This window comes from Saccharomycopsis crataegensis (assembly GCF_037102585.1).
Source record: "Saccharomycopsis crataegensis DNA, jcf7180000000098, whole genome shotgun sequence".
In the NCBI taxonomy this organism is placed as follows: Eukaryota; Fungi; Ascomycota; class Saccharomycetes; order Ascoideales; family Saccharomycopsidaceae; genus Saccharomycopsis; species Saccharomycopsis crataegensis.
This window is the reverse complement of record NW_027043838.1, coordinates 872,081-897,686: the sequence shown is the minus strand read 5'-3', so window position 1 is coordinate 897,686 and position 25,606 is coordinate 872,081. Positions and strand designations below refer to the sequence as shown.

The following is a 25,606-nucleotide window of genomic DNA, read 5'->3' as shown; positions in this document are numbered from 1 at the left end:
TGTAATTGATGAAACTAATCGTTAAAAAAAACTTATTATAGATAATATGTGATTCTCATATAGTGATTCCATTTTTTATTCGTACCAACTATCGAAAACATTCATGCCAACCAAGAGGCGTGAGTCATAGTATAGCGCTTTAATTATTGGTACCTACTAGCAATGAAATTCATACTAATTATTTATGATACCTTTATTCAAAGAGAAATAATAGCAGGACAATCGTGCAATGTGCTTTTGCAAAGTCATACCAATGGTGCGGTGCGGTTGTATGCACTGTGGTTGCTGCCGCTTTTGTAGCTCATCATGAAACCTTTTATGTGCTCTATTCTCTTTATATTACAACAAAACATTTATTCACCAGTTTAATCTTCAAATTCATCACCAACCTCGCAAGACACTATGATCAGACATTTGTCCTCTCGTTTGCCTAATGTTGCAGTGCGGTACAAAAGGAATTTATCGCCATTGTACTCTCCTCTCTACCAATTCCATATAAACAGCTATCAAAACAGTCTGACCCCAGAAACCATTTATGAGAAACTTTTCAACGTTTTGAAACATACCCAAACTCGTGATTTGACCTTCAACTTCAAGCAGATTACCAATAAATTTAGCCCTCCGTTCTACACACTTTTAGTCCAAAGATGCTTCTCAGAAAGCATAATCACAAAAAACTTGCACAAGATTTTCTTTTCATTTCCACCAGCCCAAGTCCAGATTTCCGAATCAGCGAAAGTCAAAAAGAACCACAATAACATCCAAGGAACCAAAAACTCCATATTACAGCTATATAGAGAATTGAATTACGAGAAAAATGGAGAGTTTTTTGAAAAGGAAGAAACTCTAATGAGAGACCTCAATAATGTTTTTTCAAAGAGTGAGCCAGCTGTTGATGAATTGATTGTCGCAATAGTGTCAGGAAAACAATACTCGGAATTAAACAAGTCCACCCTAGAGATCACTTGTCAAAATGCTTTCTTTTCCGCAGAAATGAACATGAGTACAAGTACACACCATACTAATATGTGAACTTAAGAGATATGGCCTCGTGTCCCTAAATGATGAAGAAGATATAACGAAGAACAATTCTATCATGGGACAGATCACAGAATACCTTGCAGAGGAATGCACAGATACAATTATCATCACCAATTTTGTGTCCAGTTATTTTATGCAGTTCCAAAAGTCTCGCAAAAGAGGTGACGAAGTGAAGGTAACATTCAGCCATACTTTAAAAAGGTTTGATGATGAGGTTTTCACGCTAAGATCGGCGCTTGCCATTGCACTACTTTCAAAAGTAATAAAAATTAAAAAAAAAACCCTGAAGAATACAAGCGAGAAGTCACCAAGAAAATGAAACAATTCCAAAAAAAATTAGCAAGAGTCGGGAAGAATCATGAACTCAACAACTACAAGATTGTCTCAATTACCTACCAGCTAAGGATATATTACATTTTGACATTGGAAAAAATATTTATAAAGAATTGAAGTGTGGATTTGAATCCCGAAATGAAGTAATCTCAATGAAGTTTGATACTTTTGCTGAACGTTTTGGTATCAAGTATACTATTTTAGTTGAAGGGATTGATGAGGTTTTAGTGAAAATTTTGGGCATGAACTACTTCATTGAAGGTCTAGATGACGATCTTACTGAAAAAGAAATTACAGAATATTTAAATTATGAAGTTTCATCATTCAAAAACGAGATAAAAATATATGATGCAATTGAGAAGTTCAATATCCTCAACCCACATTTGACCATAAATGTTCCAAGAATATTGGGGAGTGGGAAAATGATTCTATCATCTAATGGAAATTTTTTATTTGGTGGTTATTATCTAGCAATGGAAAATCTCGGAGAAATCAAACCAACTACGTCTGACCAATTCTGACATGGTAGGGAACAGCTCCGCCGTTTAGCAAAAGCTAACATCACCTATGATGAATTGACCATGGAAAATATTGGCTGGAAGGATGGCAATTTTTTTGTCTTTGACTTTGAAAACTCCATTATGTGTGATAAAGTCAATTATATTAACGATGATCTCCAAACGCTCAAAAACTTGGAAAATGAAGTTTGCAGAGAAAAAACCAAGAGCAATTACTAGCAAATTCAAGAGGAGGGCGCAAAGGTAGATCGACACCCTTTTTATTCCCTGAGGAATCTTCACTGTCTTCACTGTGAAGAAATTAATTTTGTTGTAATATTTTTACAAGTTACAGCTTAATAAACTAGTAGTTTGCTTATATTATCTTGTAAACGATTATCTGTTGGACTTCCAATTATTCTCCATACTTGTAAAGATGTTTCAGGTTTAAATGACCCGCTGGTATCATCCACGAAGGAAATGTATTATTTTAGGTGGTGAACTATTTATTTGTGTAGTATGAAATTGATTTCTATTTAGTTTGAGTAAAGAAACTGTAATAGCATGAATTATTTTTGGTACTGTTTGACACAAATGAACAATAAAATCACCGTACCTTTTCCTCAAAAAGCTCACATTCCACTTCATCGATAATATCAAACACAATGTCTTCGGAAATTATTTCATGGTATCTTTGATAATATCCCTTGATATCGCCATTTTCTAGCCGGCGTTTCAAGTCCTGATTGACACCATTCCAATGAGGACCAGGATTCAATTTCACTTCTCCACCTTTGAAAACACTCATCATTGGGAAGTATCCTAGTTTGCCATCATCTTTGTACTGTTTATCTCTTGATTGTGCTTTACTTAGTTTTGATGATGGAGGTAAAAATGCATAAAGATCATGGAAGGCTACTCCCATTGAGGTCCCGTTTTTGAAAACAGTTAATTTCAGGCCTGGTAAAGTCGCTGGCCGGAAAGGTTTGGAATCTCGAATGGCCCGCTCACCAAATACCGTTACTGGGTTTAGTAGATGCTCGAACGGGGCGGTGGGGATGTATTCGAACTGTTCATAATAGAGCTGGTTCTTGTACCGAATTGGGATTTGATCGCGGGTGATTTGCTGTTGGTGGCCATCATCTAGTTTGGTGATTTGATGACGTTCATCATCAAGTTTTCTCTTTTTGCGTTTTTTACTATTGGCGTTAGATAATGATCCTGTTTCATTATTATCATAATAACTTGTGGCATCAGTAGGTTCACCAGGGGTTTTATGAAGGATTTGTTGATGAACAATGTCTCGTTGTATTGTCAACGATGGTAATTCCACTAACATTCCAATGACATCCCCAGTTACCAATGATTGATCGTCGTTTTTCTCGTCGTGGCAGAAGTTCACTGGTCTTGATAAATGGATTTTTTGACCTTTGACGTCTCGCAATCCGTAACCATAAGCATCGTAACCAATGGGAGCCTCTAATGATGCTTCTCTTCTGGCAATCCCTAATCTGACATGGCAGCGATTGTCAGGCAATTCCCTATCAATTCCCTTTATGATTTCGAATTCAAAATACCATTTGCCCTCCGCGATGGGGACAGTACTTCTGACACTTCTCCAGCCTTCGGTGGTGGTTACGGTATCCATTTTCTGATTGACTATTGTGCCCTGAGACCGATCAAAATAGGATATTCTGGCATTATAAGGCGGGAGATCGGAAGTGGAATAGAGCAATTTGGGGAATAGAGGGTTGGGACGGCATGGTTTGTATTTGAAACCTCTTTTGTTGAATGGGTGATCATCGGTTTTATAGAATAAAGAAGAAGAGGAAGAAGAAGATGACGATGAAGATGATGATAATGATAATGGTCCGTTGGGGATCATCGTGGGAGGGGTTGATGGGGATAGAGCATCTTCTAGGGTGTAAGGAGTGCGGAATATCGCCAAGGGTGTCTGGTCTTCTGCCATTGTAATTATAATATCTATCTATGTGATATATCCTTTACATATCAATTAGTTCTTCAATGGTGGGATTTTTTTTTTAAGGATATTCGCGCTACGCGAAAAATGAAAAATAAAAAAAAAATATGGTGATTTTGTCTGTGTTATAAACCATGTTGACCCGCTCTAGATAGATACTTAGACATAATATAGGTTTGTACAGCATGGAGTTCGACCACCGTCCCCTTCTACAATATGTCATGGCGTCAAAGACCATTAGTGAACGATCACTAGCAAAGTTCTTCAAGGCAATGACCAGCAACAATAACAACGACGACGACTACGACTACGATCTTCTCGAACACACCATTGGCCAAATCAACGTGATGATGCTCCCGATGAACTACGAAATAAAACGACACAAGGACCGGAATAATCTAGAGGACCGGAACATCTACTATTCGTTTGTCAATTTGGTCGAGGACCAGCCGTCAAAGTTGAACACCGAGTACAGTGCCGAAGATATCAAAGTGATAACCACAGTAATCCAACAGTGCACCGATGACAATAATAATAATATCAGCAGTAGCGAGGCCCTCAATCTATACCATGAAATCACCGGCAAGCTGATGGTGGCTGGTCAGCAACTCTTTAAGAGCATGGTGAGTAACGGGTGGCTCGTTGACGACAGAGGAAAGTATTCGTTAGGGTTGCGGTTGGTAGCTGAATTGGATTGAATGTATTTGTGTATTATTATTACTATTATTAGTTGTTTTTGTCACCATAATTTGTAGTGTTGGCCAACCAACCAGCCTCCGTAATTGAAAAATACGTCAGAAAAAAAAAACCCAAAAAAACAAGCATTGACAGACACCTTAAAAAAAAAAGTATCGTCCCATTTATTCTTCCCTCCACCAACAACAACAACAACAACAACAACAACAACAACAACAACAACCAATGTCTACTAGTGACTGGTTCGCGCCTCATCCGTTGGAGTATTATGCTTCCATAGGTCAACAAAGTGCCGTCAATGTCCCAGACCTGCCTCCTGCCTCCGTCCCATTTGGTTCCCCACCCGTCGACGTCAAAGTTGGCCCTATCATCAGATTGTTGGCAACCCACGAACGACAAGATGGCAAGCCATTGAATAATTACAGAGCTACAGCAATGTTGGTGACCAATGACTCAACCACTGAGAATCCTGGAACTCCACCAACCATTGACTTCTCCGTGGGCCCCGCCAGTAATACCACTAATACTACTCCAACCATCAACAGCGGCTCGTTCCCGGGCACCCAATTCTTTGCCACCAATGGTCTTTCTTTCTGGAGATACAATATTGATATACAACTTAATTCTGTTGAGCAGAAAGTGGTGTATTCCGTCAATGGTGTCAATAAACCCCAATATCATTTCTACATCCCATCGTTAACCCAATCGATGAACGTTGTTAGTTTCTCTTGTAATGGGTTCTCTCTCGCCACCGACACTTCTGAATACAAGAACTCACTTTGGTACGACGTGTTAGAAAAACACGGCAAGTTACACTATCACGTCGCCATTGGTGGTGGTGACCAATTATACTGTGATAAGGTCAAACTCGTGTCACAAGATTTCCAAGACTGGTTGGAAGAATCTAATCCACTAAAGAAAATGAAGGCCCCATTCAATGACGATTTGAAAAACTCGTTGGACCAATTCTATTTGCAAAATTATACCGATTGGTTCGGAAGTGGTCATTGGTCAGGTAGCCAAGGCAAGACTTTACAAGCGTTATTCCCAGTAGCGTTATCGACTATCCCTACCGCAAACATCTACGATGATCACGATGTCATCGATGGGTACGGGACTTATAAACACGAAACTATGGATGCCCCAGTTTTCAAAGGGTTGGGGAAAGTAGCCTTCAAATATTACATGATTTTCCAACACCACACCGCCCCTCATGAACAACCCCAATTGAATGAACCAAGTTGGATTTTCGGGGCTCAACCAGGACCTTATATGGAAGAATTGTCACATTCTAATTATATCAGATTGGGTAAAGAAATCGCTTATGTCGGGTTTGATTGCCGAACTGAAAGAAAACGCGATCAAATTCTTACCTACGCTACTTATAATGAGATCTTTGCCAGACTTGAATCAGAAATCAAGGCTGCTAATGGGGATATCAAACATTTGCTAATATTATTGGGGGTCCCAATTGCTTATCCTCGTCTTGTATGGTTAGAAAAAATCTTAACTTCCAGAGCATTAGCCCCAGTGCGGATGTTGGCCCAAAAACGAATCGTTTCCAAAGGATTGGTTAACGAGTTCGATGGGAGTATCGAAGTTCTTGATGATTTGGAAGATCATTGGTGCGCAAAACATCACAAACACGAACGTAATTATCTTGTAGGGAAATTACAAGAATTTGGGGCCGCCAATGGGGTGAGAATCACCATTTTGTCAGGGGATGTCCATCTTGCCGCTGTGGGACGATTCAAAAGCAAAATCCACAAGCATAGTATGATTTCCAAGAGAATTGAAGCCAACGAGCATGTGTTGACCCATCCAGAACAAGATCCTCGATTAATATTGAACGTCATCTCCAGTGCCATCACCAACGCTCCTCCACCAAACGGCATGGCAACGTTGTTATACAAGCGAAGCAAGATTCATCGGTTTGACAGGAACACCGATGAAGATATGGTGAGATTGTTCCACAAGGATGTTGATGGCGAGGACAGAGACAATAACATGTTTTTGAATAAGAGAAATTGGTCTGATTTAGTATTGGTCAAACAAGATCCGTATTATTCCAGTGGTAACGCTGCCAATGTTAGTGCAGGAGACACCAATGATGCTAAACAGTATATTGCTGGCAGATACCCTGGGCTCGTTACGCCAGGTTCTGATCTTGGGGGTAATGTGTTACACAACACTTTGGACAAAGTTGCTTATCCGGTGATGCCAGACTCTTTGGTTGCCAGTATTCATGTGGAGCGTCATTCAGAAATCGTTAATGAAGAATGTGCCCGTTACGAAGTGTTGGTGCCACCAATGGTTGGGGAATACCAGTTGAAGGATGTTGGGGTCAAGAATTGAAACGTAGATTGTTTTTTTTTGCGTATTAATTATGATCATAATGATCTTCAGAGCTTAGTTCTCCGGGATTTCTATAATTTATTGCGTCTTATTAATGTATCTTTTTGTATCTTCTAATTTTATCGAATAATAACTGTAGGGGTTCATTTTGTGTCAAACATTGGCGCACGGGATTGTTTTTCTTTTTTTTTTTCCAAATTTCCCAATTAACTAATAGAACCCAATTCCCCCCAATAAGAATACCCAGAATTAAAAACAATAATAGGAATAACTCACATTTAATAGGATCATTACGATCTTCAGGGCCAAAAATTGTTATTATTACCATTGTCATTATCATTTTTACTATTGATGATACCCACACGTTGCATCACCAAGCATAGATAAACCAATTCTTGGATAATTCAAAAAAGTACTTGGCGCCATGAGCAATAATAAATCAAAGAGAAGCAGCTCTCTATTTAAAAGATCATCACTTAAGATCTTTGGATCGGTGTTTTCAGATGCTCCTACGCCTTCTTCTCATCAAACCCCCGTGTCATCGCCAAAAAAACTGACTCCTAGTAGCAATAGCAAGCCAGTGTCCACGATAGTTAAGAAGCAAGAACATTCCCAGAAAGCAAAATTACCGACAATTCCCCAGGAAACTACTGCTACTCTTTCTTCCTCACTGAATTTGTCTTCAAATCATACAGAATCACACCATCCTGAAGTTACCAGTAATGAATTGCACCCTGCCAAAGCCAAGCCTCGTCGGAAACCCCCACCACCAACGAATACCAACGATATTGAAGGGTTCTATTTCCATGAAGCAAAGCATCCACAAGAAACCAATGCTACTGGTCAAAATTCGGCTGATCCTTCACCTCCTATTAGTTCTCTGAAACCACTAACCAACGATCATCTTTCTCCGGAACAGGGTCCATATTCATTATATAAAACCCGTTCGAATGGTTCGTATTTCGACGATGCTGGGAAGTCAACAGATAAATTAGATGAATTGCTCAATGAAAACCACATGAAATTGCGAGCAGAGCATGAACGATTGGACCAGCAATTGTTGTTGTTATCGCCGAAAAATAGAGAAATGGAACGGCATGAATCGTTGAAAAGAAGATCGCATTTATTCGATAGTGATAGTGATGGTGATGAGATTGCACCAACCCATAATGATTTCACAGTAGTACATGAACAAGAAGAGGATGAAGAAGGAGATCATCATCATGGTTTGGAAATTATGAACAATACCATAATTGGTGGGGATAGTGATGTGGGAGTAGAAAATCCAACCCACTATGAGGTGGAAGGAGTATCAAATTACGATTCGGCTCCTGTTGGTGGATATTTAGATGAATTACACACCACTTACCCAAATAATTATGAGGTACCTGATCAAACAAATCTGTATTCTTCGGCAGATTTTGCAGGGAATTACCCTCAGGATTCATTATTTGTTCCCCCAGGCTTCCAAGGAGCAGGAAGATCTCGTGGGCCTTCTGTGGGTCAATATTCGATGGGTCAATACTCCACTGCTGATACTGTGAGGGAAATGACTAGTACGATATCCAGACCAACTAATGAAGACACCATCGAGCATCCACTGCTGTTGAATCAACCGATTTTCAATATGGGATCAGAGGATGAAGACGGCTTTGGGTACCCCAGCGATGACGATTCTGAACTCATGGGTGATGGTAGAGCAAATCAATACTATGATGAATCTGTTATGAATAACAGAGCTGAAGAAAATAATTCCATCCCACCATTATTGAATCATATTCCTACGTTGAAATCTGATGATAGTTATGATGATACAGGATCTGCCAATTTCCAAGCTCTGGAAAGGTTCGATCAATACCATGATGGCGAAGATCACCAAGGTGAAGAATTAAGTTTTACTGCAAGATCACCTTTGTATAGTCCGTATGGCAGTGATGGGTATGATAATAACAAACCCCGTAAAATGGTGGTTGCCAATAACGTCACTGATGATGACTCGAACAGTGAATCAATAAGTGAAGTAGACGCAACGCCACCTCAAAAAACGGCTATCGACTACGACGATGGAGATGGTCACAGTACCATGGACCATATTGATTTCCCCGAATCGACAAAATATCTACAAGACCAACAGTTTGCCAATACTCCAGGAGGTGGTATCAATGAGTCAGCTGGTTATAACCAAGCTAATTATAACCCAGAAGCAACCACTAATAATGATGATGGTGCTCCATGGGGGTTCTTTGGTGTGCCTACTGACTCTAGGGAAGGGTCGATGTTATCTGGTCCAACTCCCGACGATCAGGGTAGTACTTTCAATTATCAAGTTCCAAGAGGCCCAGTTCCTGTGGAAATTCGTAATACCAAGCTAATGAATGTTGGGCAAAGTCAACAACTACGAGGGCCAAGTCATCGGATGTCCAATCCGCACTTACCCAATAGTGTGTATGATGATAAAGTATCCCCGTTTGATTCGACAATTGCCAACGGTGGTGGTACTGTGGGGCCAGGAGTTGCTGCGGTGATTAAGAATTCAAAACAACCAGGCCAAGGAGAGAAATCATCATATGTGGAAGCGATTCGGAACCAGACAATGTGTGCCAATACCACGGTGATCCGTAAATGGAAGTTGCCAATTGCCATTCGTCCTGCTAAGAAATCTTCATCTTCATCTTCATCTGCTACTAACACCGTTGGTGCTGGAGGCATTAGTAGTGCCATGATTAATAGAAGACTGGGTCAACCTGGTGGATCAACCCATCGGGCATCAGGGTTCATCAGTGGGTTTTCCAAGGATATCAAACATGTATCATTACAACCTAGATTATTGGCCACGGGAGACGATGACGATGCAGTGGTGAGCACCAATAATGATAGCATTACCAGGGTGAGTTTGGATGGAAATACCACGATGTTCAGACAATCGGTAGCAACGACACCTGCGGGAGCAGGGAAGCTTAGCGATAGTGATGATGAAGATATTTTTGCCGAATTTAAAGAGGATATTGATGCTGTGAAGGCCGTTCAAGAGGAAGAACAGAAAAAGGCCAGACAATACAATGATGGAAGCATTTTAGGTGATGAAGATAGCGATGGCTCAGTGGTAGCGCCGGACTATACTGATGTTGGGGTGGTTAGTCCAGGAAGTCCGTCGATGGTGAATAGATACGAGAGCATCAATAGTGTGGGCACGGTTGGGGGCAGTGCTGGATACCACAACAGGGGTGGTGGTTTGTTTATTGCCAATCCAGATAGTGATAGTGATTAAACCAGCTTGGTGGAGGATGATCTTTGAATGTTTGTATAATATATACCTGGTGAATTGATGATTATCATAGATTTCGTTTAATTTACGTAAGACTCGGGGGTGGTTTTGAGGACTAGACGTGCGTGGCAGTCTGTATAGCAATGCTTTGATGCCATTACTTGCTTAGCATTCTTAATTACTGGTGGCATTAATATATTTGGTATTAATTATCATCATCACAATATGTATGGTGGACGTAGAGCCACCCGTCCGGTTGGTCTAGTCAGGGCAACCCCTGCGGTCCCACGAATGAAAAACTTCAAAAATAATCAGAAAAATTGTACTCGAAAGCAAATGCGGGCTTCCACACACACACACGCTAACCGGTGGATTTTAAACTATCTCAACAGCAACTAAATAAAATAATGTCTTCTGGTTTCGGTTTAAGAGGCGGGCAATCCCGTTGTTTTGGGGAATTCCAACGTTACATGGAATGTTACACCAGTGCGAAAACTCAATCCCCTGCGGCTTGTACCGGGAAAGTTGACGATTATTTCGAATGCCTTCATCACAGAAAAGAAAGATTGAGAGTCCAACTCATCAAGCAAGAATTGCTCAACCATAAGAATTCATCTAAGGATGATGGATCATTGAAGTCCGTGGTCGACATGAAGAGTTCGCTTCCAGAAGTTTTGGGGCTTGTCCAATAAATGTACTAAAAAAAGAAAAAAAGAACGAAGGAAGGAAGGAAGGAAAGAAAGAGAAGGATGTATGGAAGAATGAATTGAGCAGGAGGAGAAGGAAAAAGAATCAATTGGTTCTGAACACATGGATAAAATAATGATGATTCCTCCCATTATTTCATCAAAAAAAAACAGCAGGCTGAATACATCAACGTGTATTACATCATCATTATTATTATTATTATTATTTTAAAAGAAACTTAAATTTGCATCGAGGAGGATGGCTAATGAGTGAGTCAAGTGGAATGGAGGTCAATGAAACAGGTATAATAATTTGAACATTCATTCCTGTCATTTTACCAATATTGTAGAATATTTTTTTTCTCATTATTGGTGTATGATGCCATTCATTTACATGTTTCTTGTTTTTTTTATACTGTTATATCTTTTTATGTCAATTTTAATAAATCACAAATTTATATCGTCAAATTTTTGGGGGATCGAAATGTAAAAAAAAAAAGGATTGGAATATAAAGAAAAGCTTATTATCATTCGAAATCACTGGATGGATTATTTAGCGAGTTCATTGTTTATTCAACAAAAATAAGTCATAACATTGTGCTTTAATTATTGGTACCTACTAGCAATGAAATTCATACTAATTATTTATTATACCTTCATTCAAAGAGAAATAATAGCAGGACAATCGTGCAATGTGTTTTTGCAAAGTCATACCAATGGTGCGGTGCGGTTGTATGCACTGTGGTTGCTGCCGCTTTTGTAGCTCATCATGAAACCTTTTATGTGCTCTATTCTCTTTATATTACAACAAAACATTTATTCACCAGTTTAATCTTCAAATTCATCACCAACCTCGCAAGACACTATGATCAAACATTTGTCCTCTCGTTTGCCTAATGTTGCAGTGCGGTACAAAAGGAATTTATCGCCATTGTACTCTCCTCTCTACCAATTCCATATAAACAGCTATCAAAACAGTCTGACCCCAGAAACCATTTATGAGAAACTTTTCAACGTTTTGAAACATACCCAAACTCGTGATTTGACCTTCAACTTCAAGTAGATTACCAATAAATTTAGCCCTCCGTTCTACACACTTTTAGTCCAAAGATGCTTCTCAGAAAGCATAATCACAAAAAACTTGCACAAGATTTTCTTTTCATTTCCACCAGCCCAAGTCCAGATTTCCGAATCAGCGAAAGTCAAAAAGAACCACAATAACATCCAAGGAACCAAAAACTCCATATTACAGCTATATAGAGAATTGAATTACGAGAAAAATGGAGAGTTTTTTGAAAAGGAAGAAACTCTAATGAGAGACCTCAATAATGTTTTTTCAAAGAGTGAGCCAGCTGTTGATGAATTGATTGTCGCAATAGTGTCAGGAAAACAATACTCGGAATTAAACAAGTCCACCCTAGAGATCACTTGTCAAAATGCTTTCTTTTCCGCAGAAATGAACATGAGTACAAGTACACACCATACTAATATGTGAACTTAAGAGATATGGCCTCGTGTCCCTAAATGATGAAGAAGATATAACGAAGAACAATTCTATCATGGGACAGATCACAGAATACCTTGCAGAGGAATGCACAGATACAATTATCATCACCAATTTTGTGTCCAGTTATTTTATGCAGTTCCAAAAGTCTCGCAAAAGAGGTGACGAAGTGAAGGTAACATTCAGCCATACTTTAAAAAGGTTTGATGATGAGGTTTTCACGCTAAGATCGGCGCTTGCCATTGCACTACTTTCAAAAGTAATAAAAATTAAAAAAAAAACCCTGAAGAATACAAGCGAGAAGTCACCAAGAAAATGAAACAATTCCAAAAAAAAATTAGCAAGAGTCGGGAAGAATCATGAACTCAACAACTACAAGATTGTCTCAATTACCTACCAGCTAAGGATATATTACATTTTGACATTGGAAAAAATATTTATAAAGAATTGAAGTGTGGATTTGAATCCCGAAATGAAGTAATCTCAATGAAGTTTGATACTTTTGCTGAACGTTTTGGTATCAAGTATACTATTTTAGTTGAAGGGATTGATGAGGTTTTAGTGAAAATTTTGGGCATGAACTACTTCATTGAAGGTCTAGATGACGATCTTACTGAAAAAGAAATTACAGAATATTTAAATTATGAAGTTTCATCATTCAAAAACGAGATAAAAATATATGATGCAATTGAGAAGTTCAATATCCTCAACCCACATTTGACCATAAATGTTCCAAGAATATTGGGGAGTGGGAAAATGATTCTATCATCTAATGGAAATTTTTTATTTGGTGGTTATTATCTAGCAATGGAAAATCTCGGAGAAATCAAACCAACTACGTCTGACCAATTCTGACATGGTAGGGAACAGCTCCGCCGTTTAGCAAAAGCTAACATCACCTATGATGAATTGACCATGGAAAATATTGGCTGGAAGGATGGCAATTTTTTTGTCTTTGACTTTGAAAACTCCATTATGTGTGATAAAGTCAATTATATTAACGATGATCTCCAAACGCTCAAAAACTTGGAAAATGAAGTTTGCAGAGAAAAAACCAAGAGCAATTACTAGCAAATTCAAGAGGAGGGCGCAAAGGTAGATCGACATCTTCATTATTTTCTGTTGTGTATTCAATGTCTCGATAGTGATTTTCTTATGAAACTTTTACAATTCACAGCTTAATAAACCAGACGCTATATACTATATACTATATACTATATACTATATACTATATACTATATACATATATGTCATGAATTAATACTGATGATGCCAAAAATGTTGTATATTATATACAAGTTGAATATAAAAGCTCCAAAATATTACAGAGTTCGCATAAAAAAAAAAACATTCCGGAAAATAATAATTTCAAAATTATTAATCATGAAAACTTCATTTACTCATTGTTCATTTCCAGTCACCAGCTTATTAAGTTGTGTGCTTGACATAAATTTTTGCAATATTTTGTTTCAAACTTTTTTCCCTTTTTCCTGTTTTAATTCTGATCTTCATTAAATATATTTATTCCCTTTTTTTTATGTTAGGATTTTTCATACTGCCCAGGTTTTCACAACTCCATTAGAGTAGCCTCCAACCAAATATCCTTCTTTATATCGGGCAAATATGGAGGTACTGGTAAATGCCACATCCTTTGGGACTAGCTTGTTAACTTCGCCACTCTCACGATCGTAAACGCTCACATACGATTGATTATTTGTAAACACAATCTTTTTCGAGTCAAATTGAAGACTAGCAATCCCTGAATCATATACCAAGTTTTGCTCAATCTTACCCATTCGCAAATCCCATACCTTGATACTTTTATCTTCTGATCCAGTAATTAATGATTTCTCGTCGAATTGTAAACAAGTGATTGGCCCAGTATGCCCTGTTAACGTTCTAATAACCTCACCGGATCTCAAATCCCATAGTCGCACAATACCATCTGCGGTACCGGACGCCAATGCAGCACTATAACATTGCAATGTACCAATAAACGGAACGTTGCTATTATTCTGGGTAGATGATCCTTGGTATGACATACCAGTATCAATAGGAGAAGTCACTTGGGCATTATTTGTAACCCACAAAACATCGAGTGTTTGTAAGCAATGACCGGTTTTCATGTCCCATTGTCTAATGGTACGGTCTGAAGATCCAGAAAGCAAATTATTCTCATCAAAATGCAATGCAGTAATCTCATCTATGTGAGATTCAAATGTATAAACACAAGGATCAGAGTCATTTTCGTCTTCCTCACCACTTTTCCCGAGAACACCATCATCGTCTTCGTACTCCTTATTTTCGACCCTTGATAAATCCCATAGTTTAAGATTACTATCTTCACTACCGGTAACTAACAAGTTATTATCCATTTGCATGCATCTGACATACATCTCATGACCTTCCAACAATGTCAAACATTTCTGGGTACTTAAATCCCATACCCTAACTGTGCTATCCAACAGAGCGCTAACCATGGTTCCAAAGGGATAGTCAAAATCAAAGCAGGTAATGCCTTGCTCATGAGCAGGGAAACTACTGATTTCTGCCCCGCTGTTGTAGTAATTTTGTAATGTTGGTTTGATTTTCCTATTTTTTGATGAGATTTTGTGATATTTTGGCGGTTTCTTTTGTAATGATGTGTATATCGATTGCGATAGGAAGTATTCATCAGCTTCTGCATCCTCTATAAGATCATACTCTTCCAGGAGAGACTGATAGGCTTGTGGTGCTTCTTCACTAGTTTTTTTCTCTGGATCATTATCACTGTCATGAACTATTGTGTCTTTATTGAAGCTTATCGATTTCTTTCCAGGATTCTTTGTCGATAAATTAGTATTGGTATCTATCAACTCATCACTGGAATCCTCTGCTTCGTCATCAACGGCAACTTCTCCTTTATCTAATGCTTCGACCTTATCAGAAATTTCATGGATGAACCCTTCAAGATATATTTCGTCTTTTTCAAACTTTGCAACTTTTTGAAACAACGCATCCCTCATGGAAGTGAGTTTTTGGATTTTTGCGTCGATTTCACTTATTTCGTTAGAGGTCAAATTTTTCCTGATCTCCAAATAATGCATTTTCTTCAATATTTTTTGCTTATAGATATTCAAATTCTTCACTGATTTGGATTGTTTGATTTTCTTGGAAGATATATCTATGGGGAGGGGATTATTCAATTTTTTCTCTATTATGATTTTACTTTTCTCATCATTTGTATCTAATGTGAGTAACTTTTGGCTATCGTCCTTGGTGGAAAATTTTAGATTTTCGAGATTCAATTCTTTGAAAAGATTCAATTCCTCGTTAACTTGGGGTATCGACGCATTGAACCCTTGGAAAAGCGTGAATTTGTCTTTATTTTCTAGGTTCGATCCTTCAGGGATCTCATTTAACAAATCATCGGGAATATGGGTGATGGCACGATAACTGATCTCATCCTTGCTAAAATTCAATCGCAAAAACTCACTGGGAGCTTTTTTCTTTCTAAACTTCACGGCCACTGTCCTTGGCTGCTGGTTCCTATGGGGACCAATCAATGTATCGTAAATCGCCTTCTGGTAATGGGGGGTTTTCAACAAGACATTGCTGGAATCTGAGGTATTGATCAACGCTGAGGCCGTTGAGGTCACTGCTTTCGAAAGCCTGGTAGTGGCGGCGAGAAGGTCCTCGCTGGGTGAGTTATTCCTGTTATTCGATGCCATTGCCGAGTTTCCTCCCACAAACAGGCCCGTCCCTTTATTGTTTGGTATACTATTATATATAAATATATAATAAAAAGGTCAGCGCCTTGGGTGTTTCAGTAATAATGATTTGATGAGATGTATTTTTTTTTCCTTTACATTTTTTTTGTTTTGTTTTTTGCTGAAATTTGTGGGTTACCGTACGTCCCAGAAATAAAATCATCATCCTACAATTGGAGAACACAATTCATCATTCATATATTAGTACTATTATTATTTATTTATCTATTATATCACAGTAATCGGAACATTATGGACCTTACAAGGTTTCTGATCTCCTCCAGTGAAGTGGCATGGTATTGGTGTAAAAGGCTCTTCACCACATGAGTAATTGTCGGGACCTTCACCCTGTATCGGACATCACCACCAAAGTCCCCATGGATGAGCCAGATGTATTCCTCTAACAATTGCTCGATACTCTTTAAGGAGATCCGTACTAATTTGCTTTGGTTATTTTCATTGGTTGGTCCATCTAAAACCGCCATCAAATTGTCAAAACAGTGGTACTGGATGATCTGCAATTTGTCAAACGGGGTAGAATGTTGAATTAATAGTTGGAAAATTTGAAATATCGAAACCTTAATGAGATTAATAATGTTCTTTTGGCTTTCCGTGGTATCGGGATTATGGCAAATTTTATCATTGGTCGCCAATACGGTATTGAGCTTGGATAATATTGACGAGAGCTCATCGATATAAATGAAGTCTTGAAATTTATGACATTTCTTGAACCGTCTGGTTCCCGTGGACAATAGTAAATTATTCAAAAAATAGGCGATGCATTGCTGGAATTTGAGGTTATTGACGGTCAAGAACTCGTCGATTAACATTTTGATCAAAAGTGGATCATCGACCAAATAATTGAATAATTCATCGTCCACAAGCATCAATTTGCCCATAATCCCCATGATATTGTACTTTATCCCAATATTTTTCTCTAATGTGGCGTCGTTGGCTAATCTTTCTGTCAATATTTGGATCAATATGAAACTAATATCCACAAGGTTCAACTTTTGAAGCTCAAAAATACCATAATCGTAAACTATGCTGTGCATGAACTCAATCACAATGCTGAGCTTGACAACCTCGTGGCTGCTCGACATGTAAATCAATTTCTTGCAATATTTCATCAATTGTGGATTTTGGATAATCACATTTTTCCCTTGTAGATCTTCCATTGACAAGTATAATTTGTACAACAATTTGATCATCGGAATATCTAACCTGGTGAGGTGTAAATCTAGCATTGATTGAAGCACACACACAATCTCTACTCTCGTTGTCAAATCTCTTTGGTCCACTCCATTCCAAAAAGACAATGAGTTATGAAGTATCGAATAATATTGGGCTTCTTGGTGATCGCCGTCTCTAAGTTTCTCAACAGATAGCTTCATATTCTCTAGAATTATCGACTTCAAATTTTCAAGATTTTCTCCAAAATATCTAATACCACTTTTTGAGATCTCACAAAGCACCAATATCGAATGAAATTTCATGGCTGAAGATTCCATGGATGCCGTGATTTTCAAACTATCAATCAATAAAGGCGTAGTATCGGAAATTTTAGTTTTAGTATACTCTCGGCAGTTTTTGAAAATTGGGTGGGAATTCACTTTGGATATCAATTCGGAAATATTCCTCAATACCAATTCCAAGTTAGCATTAAGTGAAGGTTGCGCCAATAGCCCCATTAGTTTGTCGAAGATGGCGTTGAAGTGATGATGTATTAGAGCGATGATATTTTCCTTAGTGGATTGGATAATTTTATTGAGGGCTGTTAGAGACTTTGTAATGACTGAATAGCTTTCATTATTATCAAGACATTGCAAAAGATTATGTAAATAGGCGTCGTCGAAAGGACAATAAGATTCGCATGGAATCAAAACTGAATGGTGCACAATAATTTCCATGGCAAAGATTGTTGGACTGAAAGTTATGAGAAGAAAGAAATTACAATAATATGAAAAGAAAGTGGTTATAAATATATGAATGACTTTCGAGATCGCCTGCAAATATATTATTCGAGGCCAACTTGAAAACCCCTAAAAAACCGAGTCGATGTTTGGGTACATGATATAAAGAATAGAGGCGCGCATTATCCGATACAACCCACTAAGCACACACACAGAACGTAGCTTTTCTTTTGTCCAATTGTCTTTGGTAATAATATCCGGATGAATTCTCTTTTCTTCTTTACAATAACAGGTGTTGTCCCATAAATACTTAGAATTGTTTTGTGGTATTGCAATGACCCAACTCTGTTGTGTTATGCTGATATAAAGTTCTCTCGGACTTTCTTATTTCTCGGCTAAATCCTGTTGCTGCAGGACCCGCAAAATATGAAACCAAACAGCCATGAACCCCAAACTTTAGACAATGCAATCGGGAATAACTGGTATCTCAGCAGAGGCCGAAGATGGAAAAGAAGGAAATCGGTATCTTCCAATAACGGAAAGTTATTTATAGTTTAGGATCCTCCGTTAGCCATTTATTCCAGCTATTTGAGGATGTTTTACATATTGTTATAATAGTCATTGTTTTCTCCTCATATTAATTTCAACCATGATCAACTGGCGATAATAAAACAACGGGAAGAATTATCATGATATTTTAAACATTTAGGCATTGTTGTCAATGTTTCAGTGATGACTCCCCGACCAATGCTGTGCAACTAAACAAATACACTACGAATTATCAAATGAGCAGCTATTATCTACTCAGCCATATTGCTAATTACTTTCATATGTGTCTATATGTTTTAGGAACACTTCCCTGATGATTAATCATACACTTTGGTGTAAATTGTGGATATAAGAAACATCTAAATAAAAACAGGTCATCAAAAACAATAATAATAAAAAACAACACACAAAGCTAAACAGGTCATTAAAAAGTCATAAATTCTATCGAAGAGATTAAAAAGGGAAACGAAACAAAAAACAAAAAACAAAAAAAGGTTAGAGTGGCAAAATAAGTGTTGGAGAATAATTCATCTTGATCACCAAGCTTGCAGCTCTTCAAAATAATCAACTCTTCCTTTCTTATAATGAATAACTTGACTGGAAATTGATTGTCTGATACTATCACACATAGCAGCTGGACCACATGATGAAATAGAAACCGAACCATAACAAGAATCATCGTCCCCATCCCCCAAATACTCGCCAATAAAATCATGGATATTTGGTCTGCCAGCCCTGACGATCACCGCACTGTCCAAAATATCTTCATCATCTCTGAAAACTTTAGTATATTCAGACCCTTCAAAATCACTATCATTGCATTCGATTTGTGATTTTGTCTTTTCATTCTCACTGGAAATAGCTGGGGTGCTTGAAGATGATTCGTTCGTGGCATTGATTTTATCCAGAAGTGTCGTAAAAGGTGTCATTCCATATAAACTGGAGGTACTTTGAACAGCACTAATAGGAGAGCCTGGTGTTTTCAGTCTGGAAAATTCAAGTGATTCTTTAGTTTCCTGAGTCAAACATAAAACCACTTTCACTGTTGGTGAAGCAGCCAATGATAAAATCTGTTTTTCAAACCACTTAACCGATTCCAAGCTTTGAGAAATCCACAATAATTGGACATTTCTGGAAGTTTTTGAACACTCTTCCATTTCCATCGAGGTGATGCTATTTGATAATTTCACCGCTTGAGAAAACGGGCCAGGAATACCGTTTCCTCCGGCTATCAATAAATTGTTTTTATACTGGAAAATTGGAGGAGTTGACCCATATGGACCTTCGACGAACACTTTTGGGAATTTTTTGGCAGCCACCGCCTGGTAGAGCTTGTCAGTGACCCCGGTTTTTCTTTTCACGTAAAACGCAATTCTGTTTTGTTGAGATGATGATGAGAAAGTAGTGGCGGTGAATGGATGTGATTGATAAAAGTATCCTGGAAAAGAAAAGTAGCAGTAGCAATATTGGCCTGCAGTGATGTCCCATTGGCCGAATTTGCCCCAACCCAATCCGGCAAAACCATTTGGTTTATCGATAACGATTCTCACAGTATCTTCAGAAACAATATCGAACTGGGTATTGTGACCAAATCCAAATTGAATGATTCTCAACACTCTTAAAAGACGATCGAACACCCAAAGGGCCACCGCAGTGTAAGTGTACTCTTGATATCCAAGGCCCGCAGTATGACGCCATGCACCAACAACGAACACCACTGCCAAAACGATATGAACCACCAAGAAAATCTCATACATCCGGGCCCTAATGGAATACCCACTGAAAAATACCATTATCCAACAAGCAACCAATGCTAATATGCCAAACGCCCCGAACTTCATAGTGACTAGGTTTGTCCAGGTGCTAGTGACCAGTGTTTGGTGGATATAACATACTGCGTGAATCAACAGATCAATCGCCATAACTCTAGCAGTTGCTCTATGGAAATGTAAGAAACTATCATAAGGGATACCCGTTAAAGAGCTCAAGAAGTTGTTTTTACCAGCAAATAGGAACATAAGTGGAAAATGAGCCACTGCGAGAACCCCGGTACGAGCAGCGAGCATTCTTTCCGTAGATAACTTAGGATGGTTCAGGTCAACTTGTGACCAACCAATGGAAAGGAAAACAATATGAAGGATGAAATAGCCCATTATTGTCAAGAATTCAAGTCTTGCTGGTAACATCACGGAAAACCCAGTAAAAATGGTCAAAGGTTTTTTATGAGACGTGTTGAATAGGGTTGGCATGATGAGTTTCAGCTGAATCCACCGTGAAACTGGTCCGTAAAATTTATTGATTAATCCGGTTCTTTGAAAAAAGTTGAATACCATGGCAATGATGAGGCATAGGAACCAGTAACTGATTATGGCGTATCCGTAGTAACTGGAACGGTTATAGTTTTGATAAAAGCATGAGTATACCTCATGCCATTCTGAGAAAATACTGACAGGAATTGTCATTGGGGAATATGAAGGGGAAGCATTGGTATCATTGGCAAGATAGTTGAAATAGCCATTCAGATCCAAATATTCCGTAGCGTTATTGTAGATCTCTTGATGATCTGTGTTGCTTTTGCAAGTCTTATCAACGTATGCCAATGCTTGCTTTCGAAGCTTTTCATTAGGAGAGTGGTCATTAATGCACACTATCAAGGTACCGATCATTGGAGGGTACGAGCAATAAGTGAGGTTATGTTTGCCAAAAGTCAATTCATTCATGGCAGAGTAACAGCTTTTATAGATGATGACATTCTCGCCAAATACTGGTACATATGCTGAAGTGAAGATGGATTGACAAAGCACCACCAATAAGAAAATGGACTGGTTGTAAAAAATCATCTTTTATACTCTAGGTATTACTTTATTTTGAAATATTTCTTCCCCAGTTACCACCCTGTGCTTTCTTTTAACAGTGTTGTCAATTTTTTAGCTAAATTTGTTATTAAAATATACATTATAGTGTCTGAAAATTGACAATAAGAGATACCTCATATATATATATAAATATAAAAGAATATTTATTATACTTCCCAAGGGGGAATGGAACTGCTGGTTCTTTGACTGAAAGGTGACATTAGGTTTTGACGGCACATTAAAGAACATTGTATTTTGCATAAACGAATTCGAGTATAACGTACAATTGTACAAGGAGGGTTAATTATTGTAAGATTGGGTACATATAATAGTCAATATACTTCTTTGCTGGGGCTGACTGATTAATACTGTGCTGGAAAGACGTGAACAATAGATCTGTACTTCCCCAATTGGGTAAGGTCCATCCAATGATCCCTGCACCGCTGCTTCTACCACCCAACCCTTCCTGCCAAAGGCACCCACAGACAATGTGTGTAATACGAAAAGAAATATGTTCTGATGACTGGTCAATCGAAATTGGAAAAGATATTGCTTATTCTTCTATTTCAGAGTCATTTGGAGGAAAAGTAGAGAAGCAACAGAGAAAAATGAAAAAGATAAGCAAAAGGGTAATAAATGAATCACAAAAACATGATGTATTTAGTATGAATAATATAGTATGCCCATCTTAATTTGCCCAATAAACATTTATTTTGGTATTATTCACTGCCAACGTCCTGAACACAGGGATCTTTCAAGTAAGGCGCATCCACCTACCCCCCTGTAGCCCCTAATCAGGGAAGACGAAAATAAAAAAATGATGGATGGCTGAGGAGGCTGGACAGCCTTTGCAATTTGAGAATATCGAGAGGAAATGATGGGATAATGCAGTATCTACTCGGCTCCAAAAATAATAAAAATAATGAAGATAATAAAAATGTGAATAAAATGATAGTACCATAGATTTTGTACGCCGGTTGTAGGCAGCATTTATTGTGGGGCGTTTAGAGGTTTTTGGTTCTGTTTTTTTTTTTTCTCTCCTTCAATTAACCTCTTAGCATACCGAATACCATTTTCAACCTCCGCCTTTGCCCAAACCCACAAACTACCAAAGATGAAGTTCGTTGCCTTGGTATCAGGAGGTAAAGACTCTTGTTTCAACATCCTCCACTGTCTCAGTAATGGCCATGAGCTTGTTGCGCTAGCCAATTTGTACCCAAAAACCTCTTCTTCTTCTGAGGAAATCGATAGCTTCATGTACCAGACCGTCGGTTATACGGTGTTACAGAATTATCAAGAGTGTATTGGGGTACCAATGTATAGAAAAGAAATCTTGGGAACCTCAAAGAATGTTGGCATGCAATACCAGCCGACCTTGGATGACGAAACCGAAGACTTATACGAATTGTTGTCGACCTGCAAGCAGAATCACCCAGATCTCACCGCCGTAAGTGTCGGGGCAATTCTTTCATCGTATCAGAGAATCAGGGTCGAACACGTTTGTCAAAGATTAGGTTTGACATCGCTAGCCTATCTTTGGCAAAGGAATCAGAACGATTTGATGGGAGAAATGTGTGGATCAGGTATGGACGCAAGAATCCTAAAAGTGGCGGCATTTGGATTGAATCAAGATCATTTGGGCTTAACATTGAATCAGATATATCCTCAATTGGTAAGGTTGAACTCACAATTCGACATCCATATTTGTGGGGAAGGTGGGGAATTCGAAACCATTGTGCTCGATGCTCCGTTTTTCATCAATAAGAAAATTGTCACCACGGAACAAAAGATTGTTAGGCATATGGATGATGATGTATTTTACTTACAATTAAAGACCAAAGTAGAAGATAAGACCGATAACAAATTCAGTTTGAAAAATACCGATTGGAGCCAATTCATCACCCAGCAACCGTTGTTGACAGACATTTTCAAGCAGATTTATGATTCCATTACCAGTACTGACGACTCACTATTATTGGCCGATTCTTCATTTGAAGGGGTTGGCAAATCATTAAACACAATCATATGTGGTAACAAATTATTTATCTCGAACATCACCTCGTCTGCTGAATCCATTGATGGTCAAACTACAGATATTTTTTACCAACTTGAGAGAATTTTGAAAAAACATAATATTGAATCTACAGCGAATATCATATCGACTAATCTTTTAGTTGCTGCAATGTCGGAATTTTCAAAGATCAACTCAATCTACATGAATTATTTCCCAGACCCTTTGCCACCTTCGAGAACCTGTGTGGAGACAATTTTACCAAAGGGGAAGCATCTTCAACTCTCTGCTGTTGTATTATTGAATAACAACGAGAAGCAAGGGTTGCACGTTCAAGGAAGAAGTTATTGGGCCCCTGCCAACATTGGGCCTTATTCTCAAGCAGGATTTGATACTACCAACTATATGGCCAACTTGGCGGGGCAAATCCCGTTGATTCCTGCAATAATGGAACTTCCAAATGAAAATAACGTTCCACTGGAGTATGCCAATAATCTTCATCAACTAAATACGGCATTATCTTTAAAACATATTGTCTCTGTTAAGGACGTCATTGGTTGTGATAAAATCGGATCATTTATTTGTTACGTTACTGATTCTATTTATATAAAATTGGGGGCAAAAGCGTTTGAAGAGTATAATACATTGGAATACGAGGAAAATTTCGTTGATCCTGTTTACAAAAGTTTGCTCATCGTTAAAGTCGGTAATTTGCCGAAGAATGCGGAAATCGAATGGAGTGGGGTCAGTTACAAACAGTTGATCGTAGATGAAGATAGTGAGGAAGAAGAGGAGAAGGATCAGAAACCAACTATTGAAAGTGTATGTAGTGAAGCTTATGATCTTTTGAAATCCCAGGGCACGCTTATTGTCAACAACAGAGAATTTGTATCAACTTTAACGTTCAATGATGGAAAAGAATTAGCGGAGGTTTTAACTAAAGGTAAAAAATTGCATTTTATTGTTTTCGCCGAACCAACTGAAGCTCTATTGAAGATTTTGGATAATAATAATGGCGATAATTCTGTGGAATTCATTCCTGTTCAGCAGGTAACGAATTACAAAGGTGAATTAATGGTTTATGGTTTAATTGTCAGAGGCTCCTTTTAATATTAATAGATTTATTTATTACAAAAATGCTGTCTATAACCAGCTAGTATAACCTGCTGTAGTGTTTGATGCACCCGCGTGGACGGCTCCTCTAGAGAAGGGCACTCAACCGGGGTAATTTCTAATATTGGCGATTTCATTCGTTCAAAAAAAAATGCCTTCGTTGATGGCTGCTGAACAATTGGTCTGAGGATTATTATTACTATTCGAAAGAGATTAATCTAAAACAAATATAAAATATCACAATGATTGGTTCTAAAGTTTTGAGATTCAGTGTGCCAACCGCCGTTAGAGAATTAAGATTCCACTTATCACAAACTGGCGAAGCTAGTGTTCCATTGAGGTGAGTTTATTAATTTGATTAGGGGGAGATGACCTTTTTTTTTTTCCATATACATGTGAAAAGAGGAAATGATTTATAATTGTGGTTAGTTGATATCTTTCGTTAGTGGCAATGCTTTGAGGTGTTTTGCGTAAATATTGGTGAAATTTTGTTTTCTAGCTTTTTACATGCTTTATTTATTATATATGCGAGAGCTTTGTTTTCTTTTAATTTATCTAAAAGTTTCCCTTTACTAACATTCCTTCATAGAAACTATTTGAGTGAACAATACCCAACCATAAAGAAATCTAATCCAGAATTGCCAATATTGATCAGAGAAGCATTTGGCGTTCCTCCAACATTATACGCCAGATTCGAACATGGTAGAGAAGCCAAATATTCTTTGGAAGGTCTTAGCAGCAGTGCCATTGAACAAACTTTAAAGAACTTGAAATAATTGAGTTTAAACTATTACTGGGGTGGTTAATGGGAGTTGGGGGAAGAATATTCAACGTTGAATATATTCTTCTCGGCTAAAAGTTGTATTTATTGTTTGGGAGTTTTAAACAGAAAAAAAAAAATATTATTGATCATAATAATATTATTCTCTCGATAAACAAATAATGGGAAGAGAAGAAGGTGAGAGGAGGAGTAAGAGGGAGGAGTATGTGTCATAACTTATCTTTGAACAATAAACAGTTGTTTGTGCTTCATGTGTTGTTTATTTTCGTGCATATTA

At 38.0% G+C, this 25,606-nt stretch overlaps 13 protein-coding genes across 13 annotated transcripts; 9 read left to right on the top strand and 4 right to left on the bottom strand. All coding sequences in view use genetic code 12, as the record gives it.

Moving 5' to 3' along the window:
- Window positions 1–402: 402 nt before the first annotated feature.
- Window positions 403–1,032, top strand: DASC09_060700 (uncharacterized protein; the record flags this gene model as incomplete). The annotated part of the gene is made up of 1 exon (XM_064999654.1): window positions 403–1,032. The coding sequence occupies one exon, from the start codon at window positions 403–405 to the stop codon at window positions 1,030–1,032; it is 630 nt and encodes a 209-aa protein (XP_064855726.1).
- A 494-nt stretch (window positions 1,033–1,526) lies between these two features.
- Window positions 1,527–1,895, top strand: DASC09_060690 (uncharacterized protein; the record flags this gene model as incomplete). Its single annotated transcript, XM_064999653.1, has 1 exon — window positions 1,527–1,895. One exon carries the CDS (start codon window positions 1,527–1,529, stop codon window positions 1,893–1,895), a length of 369 nt encoding a protein of 122 aa, XP_064855725.1.
- Window positions 1,896–2,478: 583 nt separating this feature from the next.
- Window positions 2,479–3,840, bottom strand: BRE2 (Bre2p; the record flags this gene model as incomplete). The annotated part of the gene is made up of 1 exon (XM_064999652.1): window positions 2,479–3,840. The coding sequence occupies one exon, from the start codon at window positions 3,838–3,840 to the stop codon at window positions 2,479–2,481; it is 1,362 nt and encodes a 453-aa protein (XP_064855724.1).
- Window positions 3,841–4,037: 197 nt separating this feature from the next.
- DASC09_060670 (uncharacterized protein) lies at window positions 4,038–4,550 on the top strand (the record flags this gene model as incomplete). The annotated part of the gene is made up of 1 exon (XM_064999651.1): window positions 4,038–4,550. The coding sequence occupies one exon, from the start codon at window positions 4,038–4,040 to the stop codon at window positions 4,548–4,550; it is 513 nt and encodes a 170-aa protein (XP_064855723.1).
- Window positions 4,551–4,773: 223 nt separating this feature from the next.
- Window positions 4,774–6,903, top strand: DASC09_060660 (uncharacterized protein; the record flags this gene model as incomplete). The annotated part of the gene is made up of 1 exon (XM_064999650.1): window positions 4,774–6,903. One exon carries the CDS (start codon window positions 4,774–4,776, stop codon window positions 6,901–6,903), a length of 2,130 nt encoding a protein of 709 aa, XP_064855722.1.
- A 424-nt stretch (window positions 6,904–7,327) lies between these two features.
- Window positions 7,328–10,171, top strand: DASC09_060650 (uncharacterized protein; the record flags this gene model as incomplete). Its single annotated transcript, XM_064999649.1, has 1 exon — window positions 7,328–10,171. One exon carries the CDS (start codon window positions 7,328–7,330, stop codon window positions 10,169–10,171), a length of 2,844 nt encoding a protein of 947 aa, XP_064855721.1.
- Window positions 10,172–10,575: 404 nt separating this feature from the next.
- Window positions 10,576–10,860, top strand: DASC09_060640 (uncharacterized protein; the record flags this gene model as incomplete). The annotated part of the gene is made up of 1 exon (XM_064999648.1): window positions 10,576–10,860. The coding sequence occupies one exon, from the start codon at window positions 10,576–10,578 to the stop codon at window positions 10,858–10,860; it is 285 nt and encodes a 94-aa protein (XP_064855720.1).
- Window positions 10,861–12,844: 1,984 nt separating this feature from the next.
- DASC09_060630 (uncharacterized protein) lies at window positions 12,845–13,213 on the top strand (the record flags this gene model as incomplete). The annotated part of the gene is made up of 1 exon (XM_064999647.1): window positions 12,845–13,213. One exon carries the CDS (start codon window positions 12,845–12,847, stop codon window positions 13,211–13,213), a length of 369 nt encoding a protein of 122 aa, XP_064855719.1.
- A 695-nt stretch (window positions 13,214–13,908) lies between these two features.
- Window positions 13,909–16,068, bottom strand: MDV1 (Mdv1p; the record flags this gene model as incomplete). Its single annotated transcript, XM_064999646.1, has 1 exon — window positions 13,909–16,068. The coding sequence occupies one exon, from the start codon at window positions 16,066–16,068 to the stop codon at window positions 13,909–13,911; it is 2,160 nt and encodes a 719-aa protein (XP_064855718.1).
- A 272-nt stretch (window positions 16,069–16,340) lies between these two features.
- DASC09_060610 (uncharacterized protein) lies at window positions 16,341–18,017 on the bottom strand (the record flags this gene model as incomplete). Its single annotated transcript, XM_064999645.1, has 1 exon — window positions 16,341–18,017. The coding sequence occupies one exon, from the start codon at window positions 18,015–18,017 to the stop codon at window positions 16,341–16,343; it is 1,677 nt and encodes a 558-aa protein (XP_064855717.1).
- A 1,088-nt stretch (window positions 18,018–19,105) lies between these two features.
- On the bottom strand, window positions 19,106–21,409 carry DASC09_060600 (ferric reductase family protein; the record flags this gene model as incomplete). The annotated part of the gene is made up of 1 exon (XM_064999644.1): window positions 19,106–21,409. The coding sequence occupies one exon, from the start codon at window positions 21,407–21,409 to the stop codon at window positions 19,106–19,108; it is 2,304 nt and encodes a 767-aa protein (XP_064855716.1).
- A 1,129-nt stretch (window positions 21,410–22,538) lies between these two features.
- On the top strand, window positions 22,539–24,545 carry DPH6 (diphthine--ammonia ligase; the record flags this gene model as incomplete). The annotated part of the gene is made up of 1 exon (XM_064999643.1): window positions 22,539–24,545. The coding sequence occupies one exon, from the start codon at window positions 22,539–22,541 to the stop codon at window positions 24,543–24,545; it is 2,007 nt and encodes a 668-aa protein (XP_064855715.1).
- Window positions 24,546–24,790: 245 nt separating this feature from the next.
- On the top strand, window positions 24,791–25,324 carry DASC09_060580 (L51/S25/CI-B8 domain-containing protein; the record flags this gene model as incomplete). The annotated part of the gene is made up of 2 exons (XM_064999642.1): window positions 24,791–24,888; window positions 25,138–25,324. The coding sequence occupies 2 exons, from the start codon at window positions 24,791–24,793 to the stop codon at window positions 25,322–25,324; spliced, it is 285 nt and encodes a 94-aa protein (XP_064855714.1).
- Window positions 25,325–25,606: the final 282 nt, after the last annotated feature.